The 23,324-nt window shown below is 39.9% G+C and overlaps 2 protein-coding genes across 3 annotated transcripts in view; both read left to right on the top strand.

Annotated features, from left to right (window-relative positions):
* The window catches only part of LOC145441655 (uncharacterized), a 53,438-nt gene extending 41,775 nt beyond the window's left edge, over window positions 1-11,663 (top strand). Inside the window, exon 5 of one of the 2 annotated variants that reach the window (XM_080319574.1) lies at window positions 11,443-11,663. In XM_080319574.1, the coding sequence (XP_080175700.1) occupies window positions 11,443-11,592 (150 nt within the window). In that variant the 3' untranslated portion in view covers window positions 11,593-11,663. The remainder of the gene's footprint in view (window positions 1-11,442) is intronic. The other variant, XM_080319575.1, reaches the window with a different exon arrangement.
* A 6,976-nt stretch (window positions 11,664-18,639) lies between these two features.
* LOC145441654 (uncharacterized) lies at window positions 18,640-21,167 on the top strand. Its single transcript, XM_080319573.1, has 5 exons — window positions 18,640-18,913; window positions 18,983-19,142; window positions 19,213-19,289; window positions 19,349-19,494; window positions 19,858-21,167. Exons 1-5 carry the CDS (start codon window positions 18,772-18,774, stop codon window positions 20,020-20,022), a joined length of 690 nt encoding a protein of 229 aa, XP_080175699.1. The 5' UTR covers window positions 18,640-18,771; the 3' UTR covers window positions 20,023-21,167.
* Window positions 21,168-23,324: the final 2,157 nt, after the last annotated feature.

Raw genomic sequence — 23,324 nt, 5'->3', positions numbered from 1 at the left:
AAGGCTACAATTAATTTCGTAAGGTAGCTAGAAAACTGCTTATACCAAACTCTTACACTTCTACTAAATTTCTACACTGAATCTTATAAAGTAGATTGAAAAGGAAAACTATTAACATAAGGTAAGCGCGAAGTACGTAAATTTCGATGTCTTGCGAATACCGCAAACTGTGCTAGTTGTACTTCTTCAGAGAACTCAATTAGGTTTTTAGCTATATGCAACAAATACTCTCAAGTGTTTACGATATTGGCCTGCTTCAACTCCATGATGGTTACAGTATTAAGCAGAAATGGACTTAGTATACTAACGTTTTACTTACTCGGAAATTGCTACTTCTAGCTTGATTTCAAAAAACTCAAGCAAAGCTTACGAAATCCATAGTGTAAACGTCTCTAATGCACTGAAAAAGTACTCAATACCCTATATTTGAATCTAAAAATAGTAATTCGTATTCCGTTACTAGTTTAATAGAAGTAGTTGTCTACCTACTTTACGAAATTGTGTGTACTATCTTCCAGATCGGTATGAAACAACATCAAAATCTCGCAATAAGTAAAACGTTAGTATTCTAGGTCAATTTCTGTTTATTACTGGAACTATCATGAAGTTGAAGCGGTCCAATATTATAAACACTGTCGTGAATAAGTAGTTTTCTATCTACTTTACAAAATTCGATGTAAAAGTATGAGTGTCCGCGGTTGGCAATAAGTTCAATTCGGAAAAATTAGAGTGTTCAAATCAGGCCAGTCACCTACATATTATTGCATAGAATAATGCAATAGGACCTCATTCGATTTTGCTGGTTTACGGAAGCGAGGTAATGATTAATACCTAAAATGATTTACCTAACCACATCTCAACTCATGTAGATGAATAATTTTAATAAATTAAATACAGTGTATCGGAACTTCGTGAATTTTTCGATTAGTTTTTCTTTTTAACTAACTTGTGTCTGTCGTTATATTCGTTAGACTCGCGTTCATGCGACTAATTTGTCCCTATCGGTAACGTTAGAAATCGCGTACCTGCAGCGAAAGTGTTTGCTTAATTTTAGCGCCGACAATCGCGCGCCGGCGGCTAGTACGTTGGCGTTTTTTTTGTTGATTTAATTACCCTCATACTCGACATGCAAAAATTATGCGGATATTAGAATGAAGCCCTATTCAGTTCTACCGGTTTCAGATTATAAGTCTTGAAATGTGGAGACATCGGAAATCGAAACCGCGATCTGTCTGCACTGAAAATCGCATTTTATATTAAATAATTAGTGATGATATTGCTGCCCAATCACTATCAGAGCTCACGTGAACATAGATAGTCTAAAATACGCTTAAACTCATGTCTAGTTGATCGCGCGGAATGTAAGCAGATAAGGTCAAAGTAGTCAAGAAAGCTACTCAAATAGAAGTAAAAGTATCGACGAAAAAAATCTACTCAAGTACGAGTAGAAGTACTTCCTCCATAATCAACCTAAAACTACTTGAAGTAGAAGTAGAATTGACTGACTTTAAAAGTACTCAAGTAAGTAAGTAGTTGTGAAAACGATCCTAATACGTTCACATGGATTGTAAAAAGGTGCAAATTGAGCTATGCGAAAGGTGACGAGCTGGATTCATACCAGAAGGTATCCAATTTTCGATAGCATAAGCATCCGTCCACATTATGGGATGAAAATGATAGTATTGACATGGAAATGCGATACTAATCCTCTGTTTTCTCGAACAGCACGTTTTAGAAAATAGCATAGTATGGCGCCATTTCCCATATTATAAGGCTCGTAGTTAAGTCGAAGAGAAATACGGAGAAGTTGTATTGCATACGGTGTAAACACTTTGCGCGATTAGTAAACGTTGATAAAAAATATGGTGGACCGTAAAAATGCCATATTATGTAGCTTTATTTCCGGAAATTAAAGGCATTACTACACTTGCTTTTATGCTTCAACAGGTATTTTGTCCATACAAAAGAACTGATATTAATTATAACTCAAAGTATATGATACTGGAAATTGAACGTGAGACATAAATACTACTTCTAAAAGTGGAATATGTATTTCATGCCTTGTCAGAGTCCACTTTTCCAGGTTAGGACGTGCAATGGACTGGAATTGCGAGATTACGATATGACAAGTAATGCTAGATTGCGGAACATCAGATTCAAACGTTATGATGAGCCATATAAACTGTGATGAATTATTTCATATGGGCGACGGGTGACAATGTGGTGTGAACGGAACCACGCCAACCCGCTACCTAAATTATATTCATCGATACTTTCGTACTTTGTGAAATCATATTGATCACGCCGTAACCACAACCACTGCGCGCGAAGCGCGACGAAAATTCTGGGCTTTACCCAACTTTTATGAAAATTAAATACTGATACTCCATGAAAACAGTCCCGAAATTCCTCAGACTATCTTCCTGATTGGAAGATTGAACTACTACTTGACAAACTGAAAATAGCGAAAAGTAAGTAAGCAGATCACAAAATATTTCGAAGTAGAAGTAGAAGTAGTGGAAATCAGATCTACGTGAGTAAGTACCACAAGTGGAGAAAAACTACTTGAGTACTTCGAAAAAGTAGAAGTACTTCGTTACTGACCACCTCTGAATGTAATTAGAATTTTAATATATTACTATAAAACCACACATAGTTAAACGTTGATGAATGTCATTGCTCTAGTGTTCTGGTGAACATAGATAGTCTTAAATACACATAAAATCGTGCGAAGTTGATCGTGCGAAATGTGCGTAGAATTTTAATATATCATCATAAAAACAGCGCCTAGTTCAACGTTGAGGAGTGATGTCTGAGAGCTCATATTATCCGCGAAAATACAAAGTCATAAATACTCATAATAGAATATCTGGCGAATATAGTCTTGCATAGACATCATAGTTTTCGAAATTTATGTATAATCTGAATGTTATTTTTCTCCCGAAAGCAAGTCATTATCAACTATCGGAATTTAATAACTTTTACAAAATGTAAACTTACGGTATGAAAATAGACGTGGCAATTAGGGCGACGTGGCCTTCTCTGATTGGTGCGCTCATCCTACTACTCCCATACTTCCATACTTTTTCCATACTTTGCCAGTTTTGCCAGAATCATGACAATGATCGTACTTTCGATTTGTCAAATTGATGGCATACCTCCAAAAATCGCTCACTGTCTATGTTCAACATATCTCGAATTGCGATTCATGACTCATCAAGCCCGGTCATAATCTATTTGAAGACAACAAGCTTGCGCAACGCTCATATGAAGGAAAATAATAATGATAATTCTAATCTAAATATCATAAAAACGAATACTATTCTACCGCTGTCGCGTTACAGCTTGCATTTCGCTTATCGTAACTTCCACTCCGTAAACTACCAAGGGAGATCTAAAAATCGTAGATTCCGAGAATGTAGAAGTTATATGAATATTTTGATCAATTTTTTGAGTCTGGAAATGATTTTCTGGGCTTTGATAGGATGATCATCACACAATATCTGTAGCCGCGAAAGATGGGTGGAATCTTCCACGTATACACAATAGAGATATAACTGTCCTATCCAGCCCCCCGTTCGTTGGTTTTTATTTTATTCAGACGAAAAACGGTTTTCTGAAAGCAATAATACACAGCGAATTAACACAAATTGTTTAGTACCAGATAAATCAATATATACTTACTTGACGATGTTTCCTTGAGGACAGCTACAAATTTCAAATCAGACTATTCATATTAATCATTTTAAGATCTATAAAAATTGCGATGTAAATACGATTGAATAAGATTGATAGTCGAAGTAGTAGCAACTGATACAAAGGAGGCAACGAGGGCGAAACTGAATGGCGATGAGTTATATAACAGTTACGTCACAAAGGTCATACAAGGTTTATTGAGCCGTGATGTTTATGGCTCTTGAAGTCCGAAATCGCGACTTCATCCAGACCCTTTAAAAATTGAAAATTTGAATTTATGCAAGTTTGGCAATTTTTACGCAACTGCAAATGCACAATGAAAATACAAAAAAAGACGAATAGTTACAATACTCAAAAACCTGTAACAAATTCCAGCTCTCAACAGTCACGAGCTTCACAGAGAAGCACCAATTTGTTAATGGGTCGTTTCAAAATATTCGTTTTGGTAAAGACTCTCACGCTTCTCACCAACCCAGACTTGTCAGGAAGGGTTTCAATCACACGACCTAGCAACCACATGTTACGAGGTAGGTTTTTATCCAACACAAGCACAGCATCACCTACAGTGATATTTCTTCTCTTTTCATTCCATTTTTGGCGAATGTGAAGTAGTGGAAGGTATTGTTTCTTCCACCTCGTCCAAAAAAGATTAGCCAAGTACTGGACTTGTCTCCATCTTTTTCGGGAGTAAACATCTTTCACATTGAACACACCAGGTGGTAGCATTGGTTTATCTTTCAACAACAAGAGACTGTTGGGGGTTATTGGGGTCAAATCATGTGGATGACTAGACACAGTTGAAATGGCTCGATTATTCATAATTGATTCACATTCGCACATCAATGTTAATAGAGATTCATCAGACAACATTTGTTCATCACACAAAGCACCTAAAATCTTTCGCCCTGTTCGAATTTGTCTTTCAAATACACCATCATGATTGGATGTACAAGGAGTCTGAAACAACCAAGTTATTTGTTTTTGCGCCAAGAAATCTTGTATTTTTGTTTGATTCCAAGTTAAAATGTTTTGTCTCAATTCTTTCTCACCTGACGTGAAGTTGCTGTCATTATCTGACTGTATCAAACTGATTTGTCCACGGCGTGCAATATAGCGGCGCGGTGGCATAATGGAAGAATCAGTGTCCAAACTATTCGCAATTTCAATATGGACAGCGCGAGTTGTTAGGCAAGTGAACAAAACGCCATTTCCATTCAGATCTACCACGCTTTGCCAAAAAAGGACCAAACAATCAACCGCAACTGCGTGAAACGGCGGATCATTAGGAGTTAATCTATCAGATGGTAGATCAGACATTTGTTGAGATTCGGGTTTCCGTTAACGTATCCTACATGAGACACAATATTTCAGAACGGATCGTACTTTGGAATTGATTGTGACAATCCAAAATCTTTCTCCGACTTAGGCAATAACATATTCCCGGCCATCGTGGCCACATGAAACATAAGCATCTCGGATGACCAATTCTGCAATAGGACTCTTCTTTGGGATGATTATGGGATGTTTTGAGTCGTAACCAACAGGAGAATTTTGATTTCTGCCTCCAACCCGGACGGTCCCATCATCCAAAAATGGTAGCAATTTCTAGATCGTGCTAGATCTTTTGATTTGTTGATTAGTCGTCAGCCTTTCTATTTCTTCAGAGAAGTGCTTTGTTTGCTCATGACGTATAAGCATTTCTTCAGCAGCTTTAACTTCGGTTAAAGTCAATGCCTTGTTTGTCAGCTTTGCATTTGGTTGTTGGTTTCTCGCTTTGGCAAGAAGATTATTTTTGAAGCGCAATACCCATGCCAACACCCTTTTCAGTCGAGTCCAGCTTGAGATCTTGGAGATGAGTTCCTCAAGAACAGGATTTGGAGTGGTAATTGTAAGAAAACACAATTTGTTTGACTTTTTGATTTCAGGGTCATCACAAGACAACTCCTCTAGAAATGTTGGTTGTTGGGCCACACCGAAGAATCTTTCCATAAGAACTCTGGACCAAATTTCCACATTTCGCAAGTCAATAATTCAGAAACAGTCTGGCCCCGAGAAGCAACATCAGCAGGGTTTTGTTTTGAAGGTACATACCTCCAGTCCGATAATTCTGAATACTCTTTTATCATATTGATTTTGTTCACAACAAAGGTTTTGAAAGCTTTGTCTTTGCTGTTGAGATATCGCAAAACGGTTGTGCTGTCGATCCAAAAGTATGCATCGTCAATAGGAACGTCCAGCTCTTTTAGCAGAAATTTGCTATTACTGACAAATATTGTTGCAGCGCATAACTCCATTCTCCAAATGGTAGAACCTTTGATGGGGGCGAGTCTTGTTATTCCACAAGCAAAAGAACAGTGAATCTCACCTGCATCATTCACATATCTCAGATAAGATACTGCACCGTAGCACAACTCAGAGGCATCTGAGAAGTGGTGAAGTTCGATTCTTGTCACCTGTCCAAACTTTGACGGTTTGAAACATCTTGGAATCGTAAAGTTTTCAAGCATCTGCAGTTGAGATAACCAGTCGCACCAAATCTTTCTGTCTTCTTCAGGTAACGGATCATCCCAATTGTAGTTATTTTTGCATAAGTGCTGCATCAGCACCTTCGTTGGTTGCACTATAATTTGAGCCATTCCCAGCGGATCAAAAATTGAGTTCCCAATACTCAGAATTCCTCTTCCGGTACAATGTTTGTCTTTTTCTTTGACGCGGAAGCACCACGAATCATCTTCTATATTACACGCAAGCCCCAATTTTTTCTCCATCGGTAGCTAATCAGTAGGGCAAGTTTTTGCAGCTTTTGCAACTGTTTTTTACAGCTTCCGGCAGCTTCCTACATACTCGTAAGATATGTAGAATGCTGTTTTAAGCCGTTTGAAGGAATCTTAAAGTGCAAGTTTTTGCAACTTTTGTCCTTCTTTTTGCATGCAACTTTTGCAACTTTTTCGATTTTTCATGAAAGTTTTCCGATTTTTGGGAAATACACGGCCAAATTCGACTGAAACACCGTAAATCAGCACCGAAGTAACGCTTTTGCGGGTGTTTCGGGAGCTGAGCCGGAAAATTGACCTTTTTCAGTCAATCTGGGAGGTTGACCTTTTTTATTCAACCGAGCAAAACGTAATCGTTTAGCGCTACTTTTGTGAAAAACTAAATGCAACTTTCCACGGATTTAACTGCAAAAAAAAACTTGCCCTACTCATCAGTTAACAAGTAAATATTTTTCAGGTTTTTGGCTATGTTTGATTCCGGTATTGCTGCTAGTACCTCTCTGCAATTGCTTGCCCATTTTGTCAGTTCAAATCCACCTTTGCTTAGCATAGAGCTGACACCTTTCACGCGACGAATTGCAGTAGGAGTATCCTAACAGGAATCAAGAAAATCATCAACGTAGAAGTTCCTTTGAACCGCATTTATGACATCAATGTCAGAGGCATTTTTGCTTTTCTTCAGCGACAGTTCGTAGAGCAAAGTTGGCACAGCTAGGGCTGTTCACAGTCCCAAATAAAAACACAGTCATGCGGTACGTTTCAAGTTGTTGGTTTGGGTCATTATCCTATCACCACAGGAAGCGTAACAGGTCTCGATTAGACTCATCAACCTTTACCTGGTGAAACATTGATCGAATGTCACCTTGGATCGCAACTTCATTTCTTCGAAAGCGCGATAAAACACCAACACGGCTGTTTGTTAGGTCTGGCCCTTGCCACAGAAGGTCATTTAACGCCAGGTTATTGTATTTCGCAGAGGCATAAAAAACAACGCGGATAGTCTTCTTTTTAGGGTGATACACACCGTGATGGCTCATATACCATGTTTTACCAACTGGCTCATTATGAGCCTTCTCAGCATATCCATTTGTGATCATGTCAGACATGAAAACTCTGTATTCATCAAAGAACTTTGGATCCTTTTGGAATCTTTTCTACTGATAGTTGATTCTTTGTTTTGCTTGACGCTTGTTGTCGGGCAGTGTTAAATCTGGATGTCTCAATGGTAATTCCATTTGGTAGTGCCCATTCGAGTCAAGTAGGAATGTCGATGACACCTTTTCCATAAATAGTTTATCATTTACAGAGAGTTCAGTTTTGTCATTTGCTATGGAATTGGCCTCATCGTGACACATCCTGCACAAACGGTTTGGATTGGTTTGAATGAAATAAGAATGAGGTTTGAAAGGTTCGGGTTGTTTAGGGCATGTAAACATCCATCCGATGGAACTTTTCACTGCAAAGTAATCCTCAGATCCGTTGATAGTTTCCAGTGGCTTATGAATTTTGGGATTGTTTTTACCAATCAGCAGACCGATGTCTCCAGAAAGATTTGGGATTGGGATGTTTTTAAATTGTGGAAATTGATGTACATCACTTTGTGTTGGTCGCAGATATTCGTCCGGAACAATTCGCTCTGTAGATATCAGTGGCTTCAGAGGTACGTATTCTGATCCCTCGCAATCAGAAATCTCCTAACCACGAAGTATGTTTGACTTCATGGTATTTTTAGATGGTTTTGATGGTTTGGAAAGTTACGTTTCGCTCGGGCCCAGCGAGACCGAGTATTTTCACGAGTTCTTCAGATATGAATGAACAATTGCTTGCATTATCAATTAATGCCAAAGTGACGATGTACTCGTCAGTGCCAACGATCCGTAGTCTTACCAGAACTACATTCAAAGTCACACATTCATCATCATCATATTCATTGTCATCGCAGGAAGCACTGAAGATTGAAGAAGGAGGTAGCTTCTTTTGAATCAGACATTTTGCCTTGGCCTTCAATTTGTTCATTTTCTGAATCCAAGGTTTTGTCAGCAACCTCCTTTATTTTTTCATCAGGTGGGTGAAGAAGTGTTGTATGATTGCCTTTGCAACCAGGCCTTATACAAGCTTGAATGCGTTTGCATGCTTTTCCGAGGTGTTCTGACTTTAGACAATTGAAGCAGAGCCCTTTCGTTTTGACGAATTCAACGCGATCAGGATACTGCATTTTGCGGAACTGGATACATTGATTCAAGAAATGCTTTTCGTTGCACATGAAGCAAAGTTCCAATGTTGGAGTCACAACTTGTGTGCTGAATGATGCCTTGGGCTTGCCAGTTTTGAATACACCCGTCACTTGCTTTTTATATATTTCATGATTATTGTTTGTATATTTACTAGTGGTTTCTCTAATTTTCTCGCGAACATAGTCATTTACATGTTCAACAGTCAGTTCGGTCTTCAGGTCAAAAGTGACCTCCGCCACTAAGGTTCTCCAACCAGGCAATTTGTACAACCATAGAGCGTGAAACATCCCGAATTCTTCCAAATTTGGTTAACTTATTGGTGCAAGTGGTTAACGATGCATGAAATAAGAGGAGAGGATCGTGCATCAGGGCTGTTTAAATGGATAATTTCATCCAGAATAATTAGAATAAAAACGCGGAACATTTCCATATATCAAAAATAAAATATGACTTGAGAGATTGAGCAAGTTGCGAAAGTATGGAAAAAGTATCAAATAGGGTATGGAAGGATGTTGCTATGGTACGGAAAATTGTTAAGTATATGGTATGGAACGATTGGGGGCTGGTATGGAGTATGGAAAATTCCCATTCCATACCATACCATGCCCTAGGGTCAGATGAAATCGTCTGGCGGGCCGTATGTTTGACACCCCTGATTTTCAGTATACCTTTCGATCGTGTTTTAGGTGGCTATATCTCGTTTGCTGTGCTTGAAATTTGTACAAATTTGCTCAGCAGTTATTAGCAAAGGTGATAAAAGTAGTCAAGAAAGCTACTCAGGTAGAAGTAAAAATAGCGACGCAGAAATCTACTCAAGTACGAGTGGAAGTAGAACTTTTAAAGCAACATAAAACTACTTGAAGTAGACGTAGAATTGACTGACTTTAAATCTGCTCAAGTAAGTAAGTAATTTTGAAAACGGTCGTAATTCGTTCGCATGGACTGTCAAAAGCTGCAATTGAGCAATGCAGAAGTGGTGGAGAGCTTGATTCATATTGATGCATCCCAGGAATTATCAGTTTTGTACAGAATAAGCATTCGTCAGCATCATGGGATGCAATTGATAGTATTGATATGGAAATGCGATACTAATCCTTTGTTTAATCGAACTCCCCGGTTTAGAAAATATCATGGCATGACGCCTTTCCCCATATTATAATGGCCGTAGTTTAGTCGAAGAGAATTACGGAAAAGTTGTATCGGATACGGTATTAACACTTTGCGCGATTAATATACGTTAATAAAAATATGGCGGATCGTAAAATGTAATCTAGTGTAGCTTTATTTGCGGAAGACAGAGGTATTGCTACACTTTCTTTTATGCTCCAGCATATGTTCTCTGGACAAAAGAACTGAAAATATTCAGAACTCAAACTATGATACTGGGAATTGAGAGAAAAATACAAATACTACTTCTAAAAACGGAAAATGTATTTAATTTTTTTTGTCGAGAAAGTTTCAACCAAAACAGGTCTAACGCTCAAAAAAGTCAGAGCCCACTTTTCCAGATTAGGACACGCCATGGGCTGCTGGATTACGGTATAATGGACAATTGCTAGATTGCCAAACGGTAGTTTCAAACGTTATGATGGGACATATTTACTGTGACTTCATACAGATCCACACTACCGGCTACCTGAATTACATTCACCGATACTCTCTTGAAAACATATTTGCCACTCCAGATCTACTGTGCGCGAAGTTCGACGGAAATTCTGGGCTTTACTTGACTTTTATGAAAATTAAATGTTGGTATTCCGTGAAAACAGCCTAAAGTTCCTCAGGCTATCTGATTGGAGGATTAAACTACTTCTACTTGACAAACTGAAAATAGCGAAAAGTAAGTAAGTAGATCACAAAATATTACGAAGCAGAAGTAGCCGGAATTAGATTTACTTGAGTAAGTAAAGAAAGTAATGGAAAACTACTCAAGTACTTCAAAAAAATAGAATTACTTCGTTACTGACCACCTCTGCGAATATTAGTCGCCAGGTATGCTATTTTAGGCGCAGGATTGCGATTTGAATTTTTTGGGGGGATTTAACTGGTGCTAAATGGTTCATTGAACTGATATCCAATAGCAGATTTTACGAAATTTGTAAAAATCAGTAGAAGAGTGCGCAGAACAAAGATTGTCACCAACACTCCCTTAAAAATATATGTTGAAGTGTCATGCAATAATTGGGGGACAATAAGGTTATATTACCACTCATTATAATAAATACGGATAGACGAGTCGGCACGGATTTTAATCGTACAAGTTTCATTACGATTCCAAACTTCGGGATGTGAACTAAACTGGTATTGGACACTTGCTGATCCATCCTTTACTTCAGCAGTTCTTAGTTTCTTCGCAACTGACGTGGTGTGAATTTTTTAAGACTGTCCCATTGCTAAAGTTCATTGGTATTTCTGGATTCAAAATATAATTATGAATAAAAGGGTTGTTTTCGGTGCATTGTGCCCCACCTTCCCCTACTCTCATATTCATTGTACTTTTATTCATATCATTGTTACTACTGGTCTACATATACTAGTATTTAAATTTAAATAACAGTGCTTAATGCTTTCAAAAGGTTGAAAAATAGTGGCATTGATTTCTAAAAATATTCAAAGGAGGCCGAAAGCCAAAGGTAGGACAAACCTAATCTAAATCGTTTGGTCTTGAGTCTTCACCCAATTCGGCTCATCATGCAGATGTCCAGCATGAACTTATAGTGTCGTTGATTATTTTTCAGCTACCTGTTCTGAAAATGTGCAGCAGTTGCCTATGCACTTTCATCAACCAGCATATCAACTCAATGAAGGCTACATTACTGAAGAAAAAGACCTGGATGGCACCTGGAGAGGACACCATCAAACGTCATAATCAGCTGTCTGCATTTTGAGAAATACGCGATCATCGAATATATTACTGATGATGTCCGACTGCTCCAGTTCTCTACACTCCAATTTAAAATCGTCGATTGACATTTTGCATTGAGATACAGAATATAGGGCAAGACAAGGGCAGACTAGGTCGAACGATGTGTATTTCAGCTCATATGATATCATCTGCCGCCGGTTGTAGTCAATATTGAAGTGTGTACTATCTCACTTGAGCAGCCCGAGTCATGCATTCAGCCGGTTGTGCGCGAGAGATCGGAAATTCGAAAGAGATTGTTTTGGGAGGGGACGTTGGCCACGCTGGGTATGTAAACTATTCACAGATCATCCAAAGCAGGTTAAATAAGCGCCAACGTCGATAGCCACGAAATAAAGCTCACCTAGTGAGACGTCATCCGCATGCCGCTACTATGTTGTCCGTTTGTCCTACTCTGCAAGGGGTAGGGAGGAGGGGGATAGAAACTTGCAAAGTACCTGTCCGAATTATGTGCTATTTCTATAATCTGCTATTATGAATGGAAGTGAAGGCTTGACTGCGAGTTATATCTGCTCATGGAGCACGTTAATTTGGCGGCATGTGCGCTGCTTAGGAGCATGAAACGCTCTTGTGTTTTATTACAGAAAGTAACGACTTCTGCTAGTAAGATGTTATCGTATACCGAGCCGCCAGCCTATGAGGGGCTTACCAACTTATACTTCATTCAACTGCATCGTTATGATGTATACCGGACCTGTGCAAAGTGTGGTCCGCGGAGCTATTCTGAGCGGCCCGCGAAAAGTTAATGGAATTTCAATACAGAAAACCTACTTTTTAATGTTGCTGCGTTTAGTTTCAAGCCTGTTCAATAATATACCTACGTACCTCGCAAGCGTAATCCAGATTCAAAATAAAGTCAATGTAGCAAATTATGGTGTAACAATTTAAGTTACAGCCTTAACTTTCATCCTCTTCGACCGGACTCAGTATTGTCATTTAGATTCATTGTATCGAGTAGAAACTTTGATGCTTTAGTCCTTGATAAATTTTTATAGATATAGTCCCATGCGGGAAATGCTTGGTGGGATCACCAGCTTTGACTAAAATTCGTATAAAAATCCATCAATTTTTGCTTGTCGTATTCGGACAGAGTCATTCCAATACTGACTTCTTGAATGCAGATAGCTGCTAGGTCAGTGGTTCTCAACCTTTTTGTCTTTGTGGACGCCTTTTGAACCTTCACGGACCCCCGCGGACCCCCTCCAGATTTCGTTCAAAATTACCCCCATTATCGTGTAACCGTCAGCTGTCTTGTGCAAATATTAACTGTAGGTTTGTGAGAGACAGCCAAAAAATGTATTTTCTTGAAAATAACATCATACTATATGTAAAAATTGGGTAGACTTTTAATATTTCGAAGCGGATTTTGCAGCTGCATTTATTGTATTGAAAAGTCCGTTTACGACTTGATATGAACGACTGCCGAAAATATTTCCACAAAGATAGGTACTGGGCACTGGCGAATGTAATATTAACGCGCAACGCTTCAGTAGACACCTTTGAGAATGATCGCAACATATATGGAACCAAAATTGAGAAAGAGAGTATTGAATGAACTGAGAACGTCCAGCCTAGTCAGTTCTATTTCGCATCTCATCTTGAAGTTACGTATATCACAAGAGAAAATGGATTTCGTCGCGAGGTTTCGATCCCTTGATTGGGACAGAGTAGGATAAAGATGCATGAATTTCAGTAGGCTACAGGAAATTTGACAATTAAAATGAGTTTGCATAGTAGGATTTTTTTTTTATCTGAGACGACTATTCTAATGATGTGAGTCCGGAAGTTTTAGCAATAAGTAAGCGAAACTGTCTCACGCTTTCCCTAATATACACAAAAATCAAATTGGGTCATCAATCATTTTTCAAATATAAAGGTTTCGCGGACCCCCGGTTTAGAACCACTGCTCTACGCGTTCTCTATGTCATACATGCCCGTAAACACGTAGCATACAAATGTTAAGAACGCATTCCTTGTGATGCGTGAGGCTTTGGTCGCTAGATGGAACTAAACTGAGATTTGGGTCACAGCCTAAAAGTTTAGGAACCACTGTTATAAAGAAAACTGTGTCTTAAAGATTATTTTGGGTGGACCTATGCTTCGAGATTTCTTCTGGGAAACTGTGCGTTACGTTACCAAGGCGGTTTCACTAAGGCGTTTTAAATACAATAACAATATGCGTATTGCACCGGCGCTCAACGGCAGACTTGTGCAAACTATCAATCTAGTTTTAGTAGACGGTCAACAATTTTTTGTACTAAAAGTTCTCGTTGCGGAATTTGTAAAGTTAGTAGTTCTAGTTCTAAATGCGCATTTAAAAATATTGCTGAATAAACAACCAGAAAACACGTGTCATCGTTTTGCGTGGATCGTGATACCAATGTTATGTGGTGTGATGTTATTGCAGCAATTGCTAATTCATCACCACTAATACTGTCACACCCTACTTTTGCAGCGCCTCATAGCATCCAAGCGACCTCGTATCGTCCCCTGAACATTGCCGCCCAGTCAAATTTGAAACTGCCCCACGGGTGAGGTAGCGGAGAGGTCACGAACTACTGGTCTATATTTTACTATAGACAAAGCGGATTTTCGGCAGAACCCATCACATGCATGTTCAATTATGTACATGTTATGCGACATCAAGAATGATGCGAGTTACAAAATATATTGAAGACTGTTTGCTATTTATTCGACCACACCAATGTCACAGGGCTTTGAGACAGTGCTATGGAAGTGGCGAGATAGGGTCGCAGTATATTCCACTACTGCAACACCAACGGGTTACGGGAATTCCTTCCCAATAGTAAGATGTTTATCTAGGCTTCAGCTCGTCATCGCTGTCTTATAATACCAAAAAGTTGGCCTTGCTACCAGTGGCGGCTCGTCCTATAGGGCAACTGGGGCATTGCCCCACCTAAAATTCTGTTCAATAACAGTTCTGTACCATTTAGAGACGCACAGCAATCTATATATACCGAAATCACAGCGAAAATCGTATTCTTCTTGTCCTTTCGCTTGTAAATGCCCATATATAGCGAAGTCTCTGCGAAAATCGAATTCTCTTCCATGTTTTCGCTTTGCGAATGCCTAGCCGGGGCATGCCCCGGTAGCGCTCATAACAAGCTTTCACTGTCTATTCTCTCAAAGCCGCGCACAATAAAGAAACAGTGATTTACTCTCTCCTATTCATAAAATTACCGAGCAACCGGGGCAACATAGCCTAGTCGCCCTTAAGGTGTGATGTAACAATAGTATCTATATCTGAACTCGGTTACCGTCATATGCGTTTTGTCCACCTTTGCTGGTATAGGTCGATTTTGATGGTGTTTCACACCATGATAATTCTTGAAACTTGGTATGTCATGTCGTGATGGTGGCATTTAACACTGTCCCAAGTTACTGGGTTTCTACTTAAAGTTTAGGGTAGTAATTCCGTTTCCGAAGTTGAGTGTGTGCTGACCGTCATGTATCGCAAACAGATTTTACTCAAAAGCCGGTATTGGTATCCATTGATTTTGACGATGTTCCATACCGTGATCGGTCATGACATTTGGTACGGTAAGTCTTAATGTTAGTATCGAACGCTGTACCAAGTTTCAAGTTTGTCACTGTACTGTGTTTGTGGTAATTTCGTTTCCTAAGTCGAGTGAGAGCTGACTCGTCATTTATCGCAAACATATTTTACGCAAAGCCGGTATTGGTCTCCATTGATTTTAACGATGCTCCTTACCTAGATCCGTCATGAGCTTTTGCATGGTATGTCTTGATTTTAGTATCGAACGCTGTGCCTAGTCTCAAGGTTGGCACTCAATGATTAGGGCAGCAATTTCGTTATCAAGGTCGAGTATGGTAGAGATGTGCGCTGATCTGACACTTAGCCCACCTAACGCATTGCGGATTTCACGCAAAAGCCGGTGTATCTGTGTTATCGCTAACTGTGTTCCATACTGAGATAGGTGATGAGATGATGATATCATGAAACAGTTTACTAACATCCTCGGTTTGCATTCAAATATTTACTTTTATTTTATATTCTCCAATGTCAATTTCACCGTGAAATTGTGGCCTTCAGGCCATTTGCTTACAATTACAACCCCTGTCAAGCGCGATAGCTGTTTCGTTTTCGATGGCGGCTAAGAGCTGATCGCTTGATCAGCCTATTCCTCAGTAAATTTTACGCAAAATTCGGTATTGGTCTGTTCGTATTAATTTTGACAGTGTACCATACCGGAAACGGTCATGAGGCTATTTCTCGATGATTTCATGTAACAGTGTACCAAGTTTTCGGCTTTCATCCACGTATTTATTCGGTAATATATTTTCCCAAGGCGATTTTGCAGCAGACATATAGACACTCGTAAGCCGTATGTGTCGTGTGACAGTCTCCAGCCTCAAGGCCAAAATCTCCTATGCTGTACCGGGACCGAATTTCCGAGGCCGCTATCCGTGGTTCTTCAGAATTATGTTTTGGATTCAATATGACATGTCCAATCTATGAGATAACAATTGCGTATGTGTCCGAACTCGTTGACCTTTCCAGTTAGGCTTACGCAATCTCTCGAGTTATAGTAATTTCCATTGCTGCAGATAATTAGTCAGGTATAGTGCGAACATGAACCGTGTCGAATCTTTGTTCCGTACGCCGTTTACGCAGTTACCACACTTCAAGTCACAGCTCACCGGCAGACCTCTCGCGGCACATACGTTAAAATCACTGTTGCCGGGAAGTTCGTGTTACCGTAGTCCGTACCACCAAGTTACTTGTTTACGTTGGAAAAACGCCATTGTGACGTCCTATTGATAAAAAGTCGCTTGCAGCCCTTGCCCCACCACCCGAGATTGTCACGAGCCGCCACTGCTTGCTACTAGTCGGCAGCTGCGGAATTAAGGCCTCTGCACACTGAGCTCGCGACCCGATAAAACGAGAGAATCGCGCCTGTCTGCGACGAGGCTATGCACACCGGAGTTGCCGGCAACTCGCAACATCACGTCTGCGACAGGGTTGCGCAACTCCGCGACAAAGTTGAAAATTTTCAACTTTGTCGCGAGTTGCGAGCGAGGTCGCATCACTTACTGAGCGTGGTCTCGATGTCACCGCTGTAGTTTACCCTGGTATTTCTGTTTTACGACGACTACAATAGTTTCTTTATCGAATTAAGATTGACTTGAGGTCATTGTAGATCTTGAAGCATTGCAAGAGCACTTTTGTGCCGTCAGCTGTATTAGTAGGCATACTTTGTGAAGAGTCACACCGGTACTTGAAGTCCATGAGACAGTTGATAGTTTCAGAGCGAAAATGATTGGGATATATAGCCTGTGTGTGTCTCGTTATGGAAGCGTAATGGATTTTGGTTTTATGTAATCTACCTTATGCACTGCCCGAAAAACAAGTGGTCAAAGTGTGTCGAGTTGGAATCGAAATTTCTGATACCAATAGATCTCAAGACCGTAACCTTTGAAATGATTAGGTAGCATGGTACAGATGTCAGATTCCATCAATGTTCCATTTTATCGAGCTTTTGGGTACAGTGCACACTAGTATAGTAGTACCGTACACAATAGTATATCCTAATTTGAGCGGAGAAATGAACAACAGGAAAAGAAAGATTCGTAATGTGACTTTGAAAGCTTGTTTGGCTTACAGTTTATTTGAAGATGCTTTCCCAGGTGTCAGCAGGTGTGTCATTTAGCTGCTGAATTTGTATTTTCTCTGCTGTAATTTGGTGTATGAAACTTTCTTGAGCAGATCATTTTGGACGCATGACTTATGGCAGGAAAGAGATGAGAAGTCCAAGTTTCTCTTGGCAGAAAGTCTTCTGTGTGAAAATGGGGACCCGCAACTGTGCCATATATATTTTCGGATGTCGAGAGAAAAATTCTATAAATTATTGGATTTAATTAAGGAGGATATTTTCCATGAGGATACAAATTTTAGAAAAGCAATTGCTCCCCAAAGAAGACTGATTGTTACATTGAGGTTGGATATGAGATAAGATATAAGATTGCAATCCAATATCTCAAATCTGTTATTTGCAGGTATTTGATAACTGGTGCTACCCAACAAGACTTGCCGTTTTCTTTCCGAGTTGGTCACAGCACTGTTGGGGTGATTGTTGACGAATGCTGTAAGGCTATATGGAATAAACTCATTGCGTTAGAGCTTGCTCCGCCTACAACAGCAAAGTGGCAAGAAATCGCTCGTGACTTTGACAGCATTTGGCAATTCCCCGATTGCATAGGTGCAATGGATGGGAAACACATTAGACTAAAGGCTCCCTCCAATTCCGGCAGTGAATATTATAACTATAAGGGCTATTTTTCACTCGTTCTTTTGGCTGTCTGTGATGCAAATTACCGTTTTATATTGGTTGATATTGGTGACTCTGGACGTCACAGTGACGGAGGTGTGTTTAGCAACTCGCAAATTGGAAAGAGATTTGAAAATAACACTTTGGCAATTCCTCCAGCCAACTTTTTGCCTTCGACCAACATTATAATGCCTTATTTTTTTGCATGTGATGATGCCTTTCCACTACAAATTGGTATGCTTAAACCATACCCTGGACGTTTTCTTGGGAGAGCAATGAGAATTTTCAACTACAGGCTCAGTAGAGCGAGACGGGTCGTAGAAAATGCTTTTGGGATACTAGCAGTTCGATTTCAGATCTTCTATCGTCCAATCAGCTGTGATGTAGAGCGGGCCAAAGTTGTTGTGCAAGCTGCAGTTGTTTTGCATAATTATTTGCAATCCAGTAACAGTAGCAGAAGGGCCGACATTGGTATTCAAGGGGACGTTGTTGGTTCAAATGGCAGTATCATTGATGGAAATTGGCGAGCCGAATTTCCCACAGTTATCCAAGACGGCCACTATGCCGCTTTATCATCCATGGGATCAAATAACTACAGCAGGGAAGTTGGACATTATAGAAATATATTAATGAGATATTTTGAGACGGTTGAGTCAGTTCCCTGGCAGTGAACTTGTTTGAGTGTTTCTTGGCAGATTTCATTTTGTTGTTGTTTGATATATTCTTTTTGTATTGATGAAGAAAGTTCTCCACTGCTGTTATGCTGAATTTTCTCCACAGATTGGTAGTCTATAAATTAAACCTGTCTGAAAGTTGGAATTCAAGATTATTAAATGGATTCCTTTTTTAACCATCGGCTCATCGACCTTGTGTCCCAGCATGCAGCAATCTGGGATGTTCAACTGCATCAACATAAAAACCGGCCAATGATCGAGGATGCGTGGAGATATATCGCAGCTACCCTCTCAGTTTCTCGTGAGTATATGGACTTGCACATAGTCAGCTGGGAGACCAGACATTTATAACTCTGACCTTCTTTTTCAGCTGATCTTTGCCAGCGACGTTGGACAAGTCTTCGGACACAATATGGCAGAAAACACAAGAAGCGGAAGGATCTTCCCAGTGGGTCGGCTGCAGCCGTTCCCGAAACTTGGATATATTACTCTCAAATGAGTTTTCTGGATCCAGTCTTGACCCACAAGGAGTAATGGATGCCATTTTGTCATTAGTTCAGCAATTGAGTAATTTCAAAATTGTTGCTGGTTTATTTTTAGTTCAGTTGATAATTTGAGTTCACAACCAGTGCTGCTGGAAGATCAGGCGGATGTGGGCATTTCGGCATCTAGCGATGGTGACATGAGTACAGATATTTTTAATACGACATATAGATCCTCATGGTGCTTGATATAGTTTCAGGGGGCTCGATCAACGTCTCCCCAGTTGCTGCAAATCTAGAATCCCCAGTTGCTGCTGATGTGGATTCGCAGAATCAGACTGCACAACGATACCAAAATAAAAAGAGGCCTTATTGTCATGCAGACAAGAGCAAAGTTCAAGTAATTACAGTAGGCCTAGGCCTACCTCGTGTCAAAGGTGGTATCAATAGTCACTATAACATTGCCCAACTGAACGTCGACCAAAACTAGTTAGTTTATTTATGAGTGTAGATGTGTGGCCAATTTATGAGTATAAGATGTGTGGCCAGAGTCATGATTGGTTATTTTGAATATTACAGAGATAAATGGGAGGTAGTAGACCATTGGTTTTGCAGTATGTTGATAGTTGAGTCTCTGAAAATATTTTTCAGTTTGGCTGTGAATATGTAATTGGGGGTTGGTTATGCTCATATGTCATATAAGCCTACCACAGCTTCCTATTAGCTTTGCTGTTGTAATTATGTTCATAAATCTATTTTTAAGGAGGAGATGATAAAGTTCCTGAGAGCTTCGACTGAAGAAGTGAGCCAGCCCACGGACCAGTTTCAAACTTTCGGCGACTTCATCACAAACCAGTTGCGGTTGATGCCTGAAGAGCAATCCAGAATCAAAATGAAAAAAATGTCTGAGATTATCTTTGAAGACTAATTGAAAAATAAAATGAAATTGCTGTTGAATGTCGGACTGAAGTTGTGCACCGGGATATGAAGACTTGCTGGTCACTGAAACCAGGGTTGGACCATTAGAAAATTCTCAGCTTTTCCCAATTGAATTCGAATTACAGACTTTGAAGTTTTCTCCAAATTAGAGTAGAACTAGAATTATAGCTACAGTTATCTCCAAATCACAATCATAGCTTCGGTTTTCTTGAAATTACAGTAGAATAACCGAATTCGCAACAACTAGGGACATTGAACCAACAATCAGTATGACCATAGCAAACGTCTGTACAGCAGGTCTGGCTCGCTTTCCACTATACGGTTCTGCAGCGTTTACAGGAAACCAGAAATTGGATTATAGCAAAGTAAGATGTCATAAATTGGATCATAATTACAATCATTTCGCTTTAATTAGAATATTGACAAATAGAATTATCTAAATGGCCAAGTCTGACTGAAGCCGTAAGCAGAGGATATTAAGTTTGTGTCGTGTGTAGTCATAGTTTTGAATTATGCCGAGCCTAAATCTACAATGGCAGATGACGCAATACATTTTTTTCTTCGGACAAGCGCATACTATTGTGCGACTTCATTCATATGATTACAGATGTTGATCGCCCATAGCAGTGTGTATTTTTGCTCAGAGTTATTTCTGGCAGAACTGGCGCTTGAGGTAGTTACCGCCTGTGGGCACTGCCGAGCACTCATTTGGCAGCAGTGTGCATTGCGTCGCGACTTACGACTCGCAACGCGCAACGCGCAACTCGCGATGTTACGTCGCGAGTTCAGTGTGAAGAGGCCTTTAAAGTTAGGAATACCGGCGTGGTATCAATGTGATAATGACTATCGCAATCGAAAAATACTGTGATGCCTGAATACCACCAACAACAATGCTATATGGCCTAGTCACCTAAGAGAAACGACCGTTTTTCCAAGCGTGCGTAACTTTCTGTTATATGTTTTGATGCTTTGATACGACCGATCGCGATTTCAAGCCTTCATGGTGAAATTTCTCTCGCAAACCACAGTTTGAGATTCCCTGCTCTAAACTATTCCTTAATGTAGCGGTGCAAAATAAAGATAGTGCAAATAGTACAAATACAAATTACGAGCACGTTTATTACCTGACCAATGACACCGGAAAGACTAAAGAAATCAGGAGCATACGAAAACTATCATCGAATACAGCGCGACTAGAGGGCTACAGTCTATTATTTCATATTACGGAGAAATCATCACAGCAAAATCAAAATAAACCTGTGCTGTGGCGCCAGCTTTAACCCAGTATCTTTAATCACGATATTTCTGATCGTGCGGGAATCGTACACGTGGATGTAGATTAGGGCTGTTCAAAACTAGCCTTTTTACCTGATTCCATCCATTAACTGATTAAATTGTCAGGTTACCCTAAAAAACGCTGCACACCAAATTTGGTTCAATTCTAACAAGTATACGACTCCGCAGATCCAATTAAAATTCGAGCGTGCGCCAATCTTTGAGGACTATATAAACTATTTTCGAATAAGATTTCAATAAAACAAGAGGTTTGGTTAAGTTAAGAACACAGAACAGAAATAGACATTTTGCTATTAAATTACTTTACTATTCTATATAGTTTACGACAACGTAGGTTGTAAGCTTCGATCACTTCGGTCAATGGAGGCTCAGTAAAACGCTCGATCATTGAATGATTGGTTGCTCTCACGGGTTACACCAGCGTTTCGCGAACAACCCGAACATATGCAAGATACAGGGATTTTTATCGACACCGATTACTTGATGACTTGAAATTGACTCGTGAATTTTGCTCCGAGTCGCGAGTCGATCCACATTTCTGATACGCCGAGTCAAGTCAAGTCAAGTCATTTATGCAAAGTGACTCAACTCAAGTCAAGTCATACGAAAAAGTGACTCAAGTCTGACTCGAGTCAAGTCATGACTCGAGTCATCCCAACACTGCAGTGTGCAGTCATGCCCTGGTCACGCGCAGCAGGAAATTTTTCAAAGGTAATGAATGAATTCGACCAATAAATATATCAGTTGCATGTATTGATGATCGCCTCTGTATAGCAATGGGCTCATTTTGCAAGGACAGAATTATTTGGCGTTTTAGACATAGCAATATCGACGTTTTCGATAAACATGCCTCTGCGATTTTGTGCAAATGTTTCATCGCCGGCGGTCTCACATCGAGCGCACCAGCGAAATCGCATGTTGGACGACACGTTATCTCCTAATTGCGAGTACAGTTGGACTCAATTCTGTAAATTACACGTATTTATAATTTCCAGGAGGGGTTCCAATACTAAATTCAAGGAATGTAACAATGAATCATGCGAAGTGCTGAGAAAAATTTCAAGTCAAATTAATCTGCTACGGAATATTCTACTTTATGGCCATATATGAAGATCTGCGATGAATGTGGCTGGCCCCTGGTTACGCCAATCCGTCGAAACTAACTGATGTTTTAGTCATCATCAAATTTCGCGGTCAGGCTAATCAAATCTTGGTTGGCCTTGCAATTTTACCTGATGTTGTACCTAATTTCGTGAATTACGTCGTAGGCCACACAAAACCTTCTGGCGGGCCACATTTGGCCTACGGGGCACGGTTTGTTCGCCTCTGATCTGTATCGGTACTAATAATAGTGATTTATGGTACATAAAAATCCTATTGTAACTATTATTATTAGTAATTCAAAGATACCTTTGAGAGCGATTGCTTTCATAATAAAGAAGTCGGATTCGAAGTCGAAGTCAGGGTCATTTTCACAAACTCCGACTCCGACTCCAGTCAATATTTTTTTCACGACTCCGACTCCAGCCACTACAGTTTTCACGACTCCGACTCCATCAAGCGAAAATTAGCCAAACTCCGACTCCGACTCCACCGACTCTGACTCCGACTCCGACTCCACCGACTCTGACTCCGACTCCACAGCCCGGGTGCTGTGCTGCACAGTATGTTTTCTTTCAGTTAGTTACGTATTTTCAAAGGTCGTTAGTTATAGTTATAGTTACAGTTGCGAGTTATGAAAAGCGAGTAGTTCTAGTTTTAGTTCTAGTTGTGGATTTCGAAAAGTTAGTAGTTCTAGTCCTAGGTATAGTTGTGAGTTTTAAAAATCGAGTAATTCTAGTTCTCTTCGGCACCTGCAATATCGAAACGTAGCATGGGAGAATGCATGCACAACATTTTTGTGCAGAATTTGAACCCTGCTAAATCGTACGATACGGTTGATCTCATCGGTACGTTTACGTACCAAGTTATCGCCTTACAGCCATAAGCATCGAA

The sequence above is a fragment of the Botryllus schlosseri genome, chromosome 6 (genome assembly GCF_051294905.1).
Source record: "Botryllus schlosseri isolate E-star chromosome 6, Bs_hap1, whole genome shotgun sequence".
NCBI lineage: Eukaryota > Metazoa > Chordata > Ascidiacea > Stolidobranchia > Styelidae > Botryllus > Botryllus schlosseri.
The sequence above is the reverse complement of the archived record's forward strand: the minus strand, read 5'-3'. Positions and strand labels throughout refer to the sequence as shown.

What these genes read in the sequence shown, in the direction of transcription:
- LOC145441654 (XM_080319573.1), top strand. Translation starts at nt 18,772, where the DNA reads ATGGATTCCTTTTTTAACCATCGGCTCATCGACCTTGTGTCCCAGCAT. An exon ending in AGCTACCCTCTCAGTTTCTC is followed by an intron (nt 18,914 to 18,982) that starts GTGAGTATATGG and finishes CTTCTTTTTCAG; the next exon opens with CTGATCTTTGCCAGCGACGT. An exon ending in CCAGTCTTGACCCACAAGGA is followed by an intron (nt 19,143 to 19,212) that starts GTAATGGATGCC and finishes GTTTATTTTTAG; the next exon opens with TTCAGTTGATAATTTGAGTT.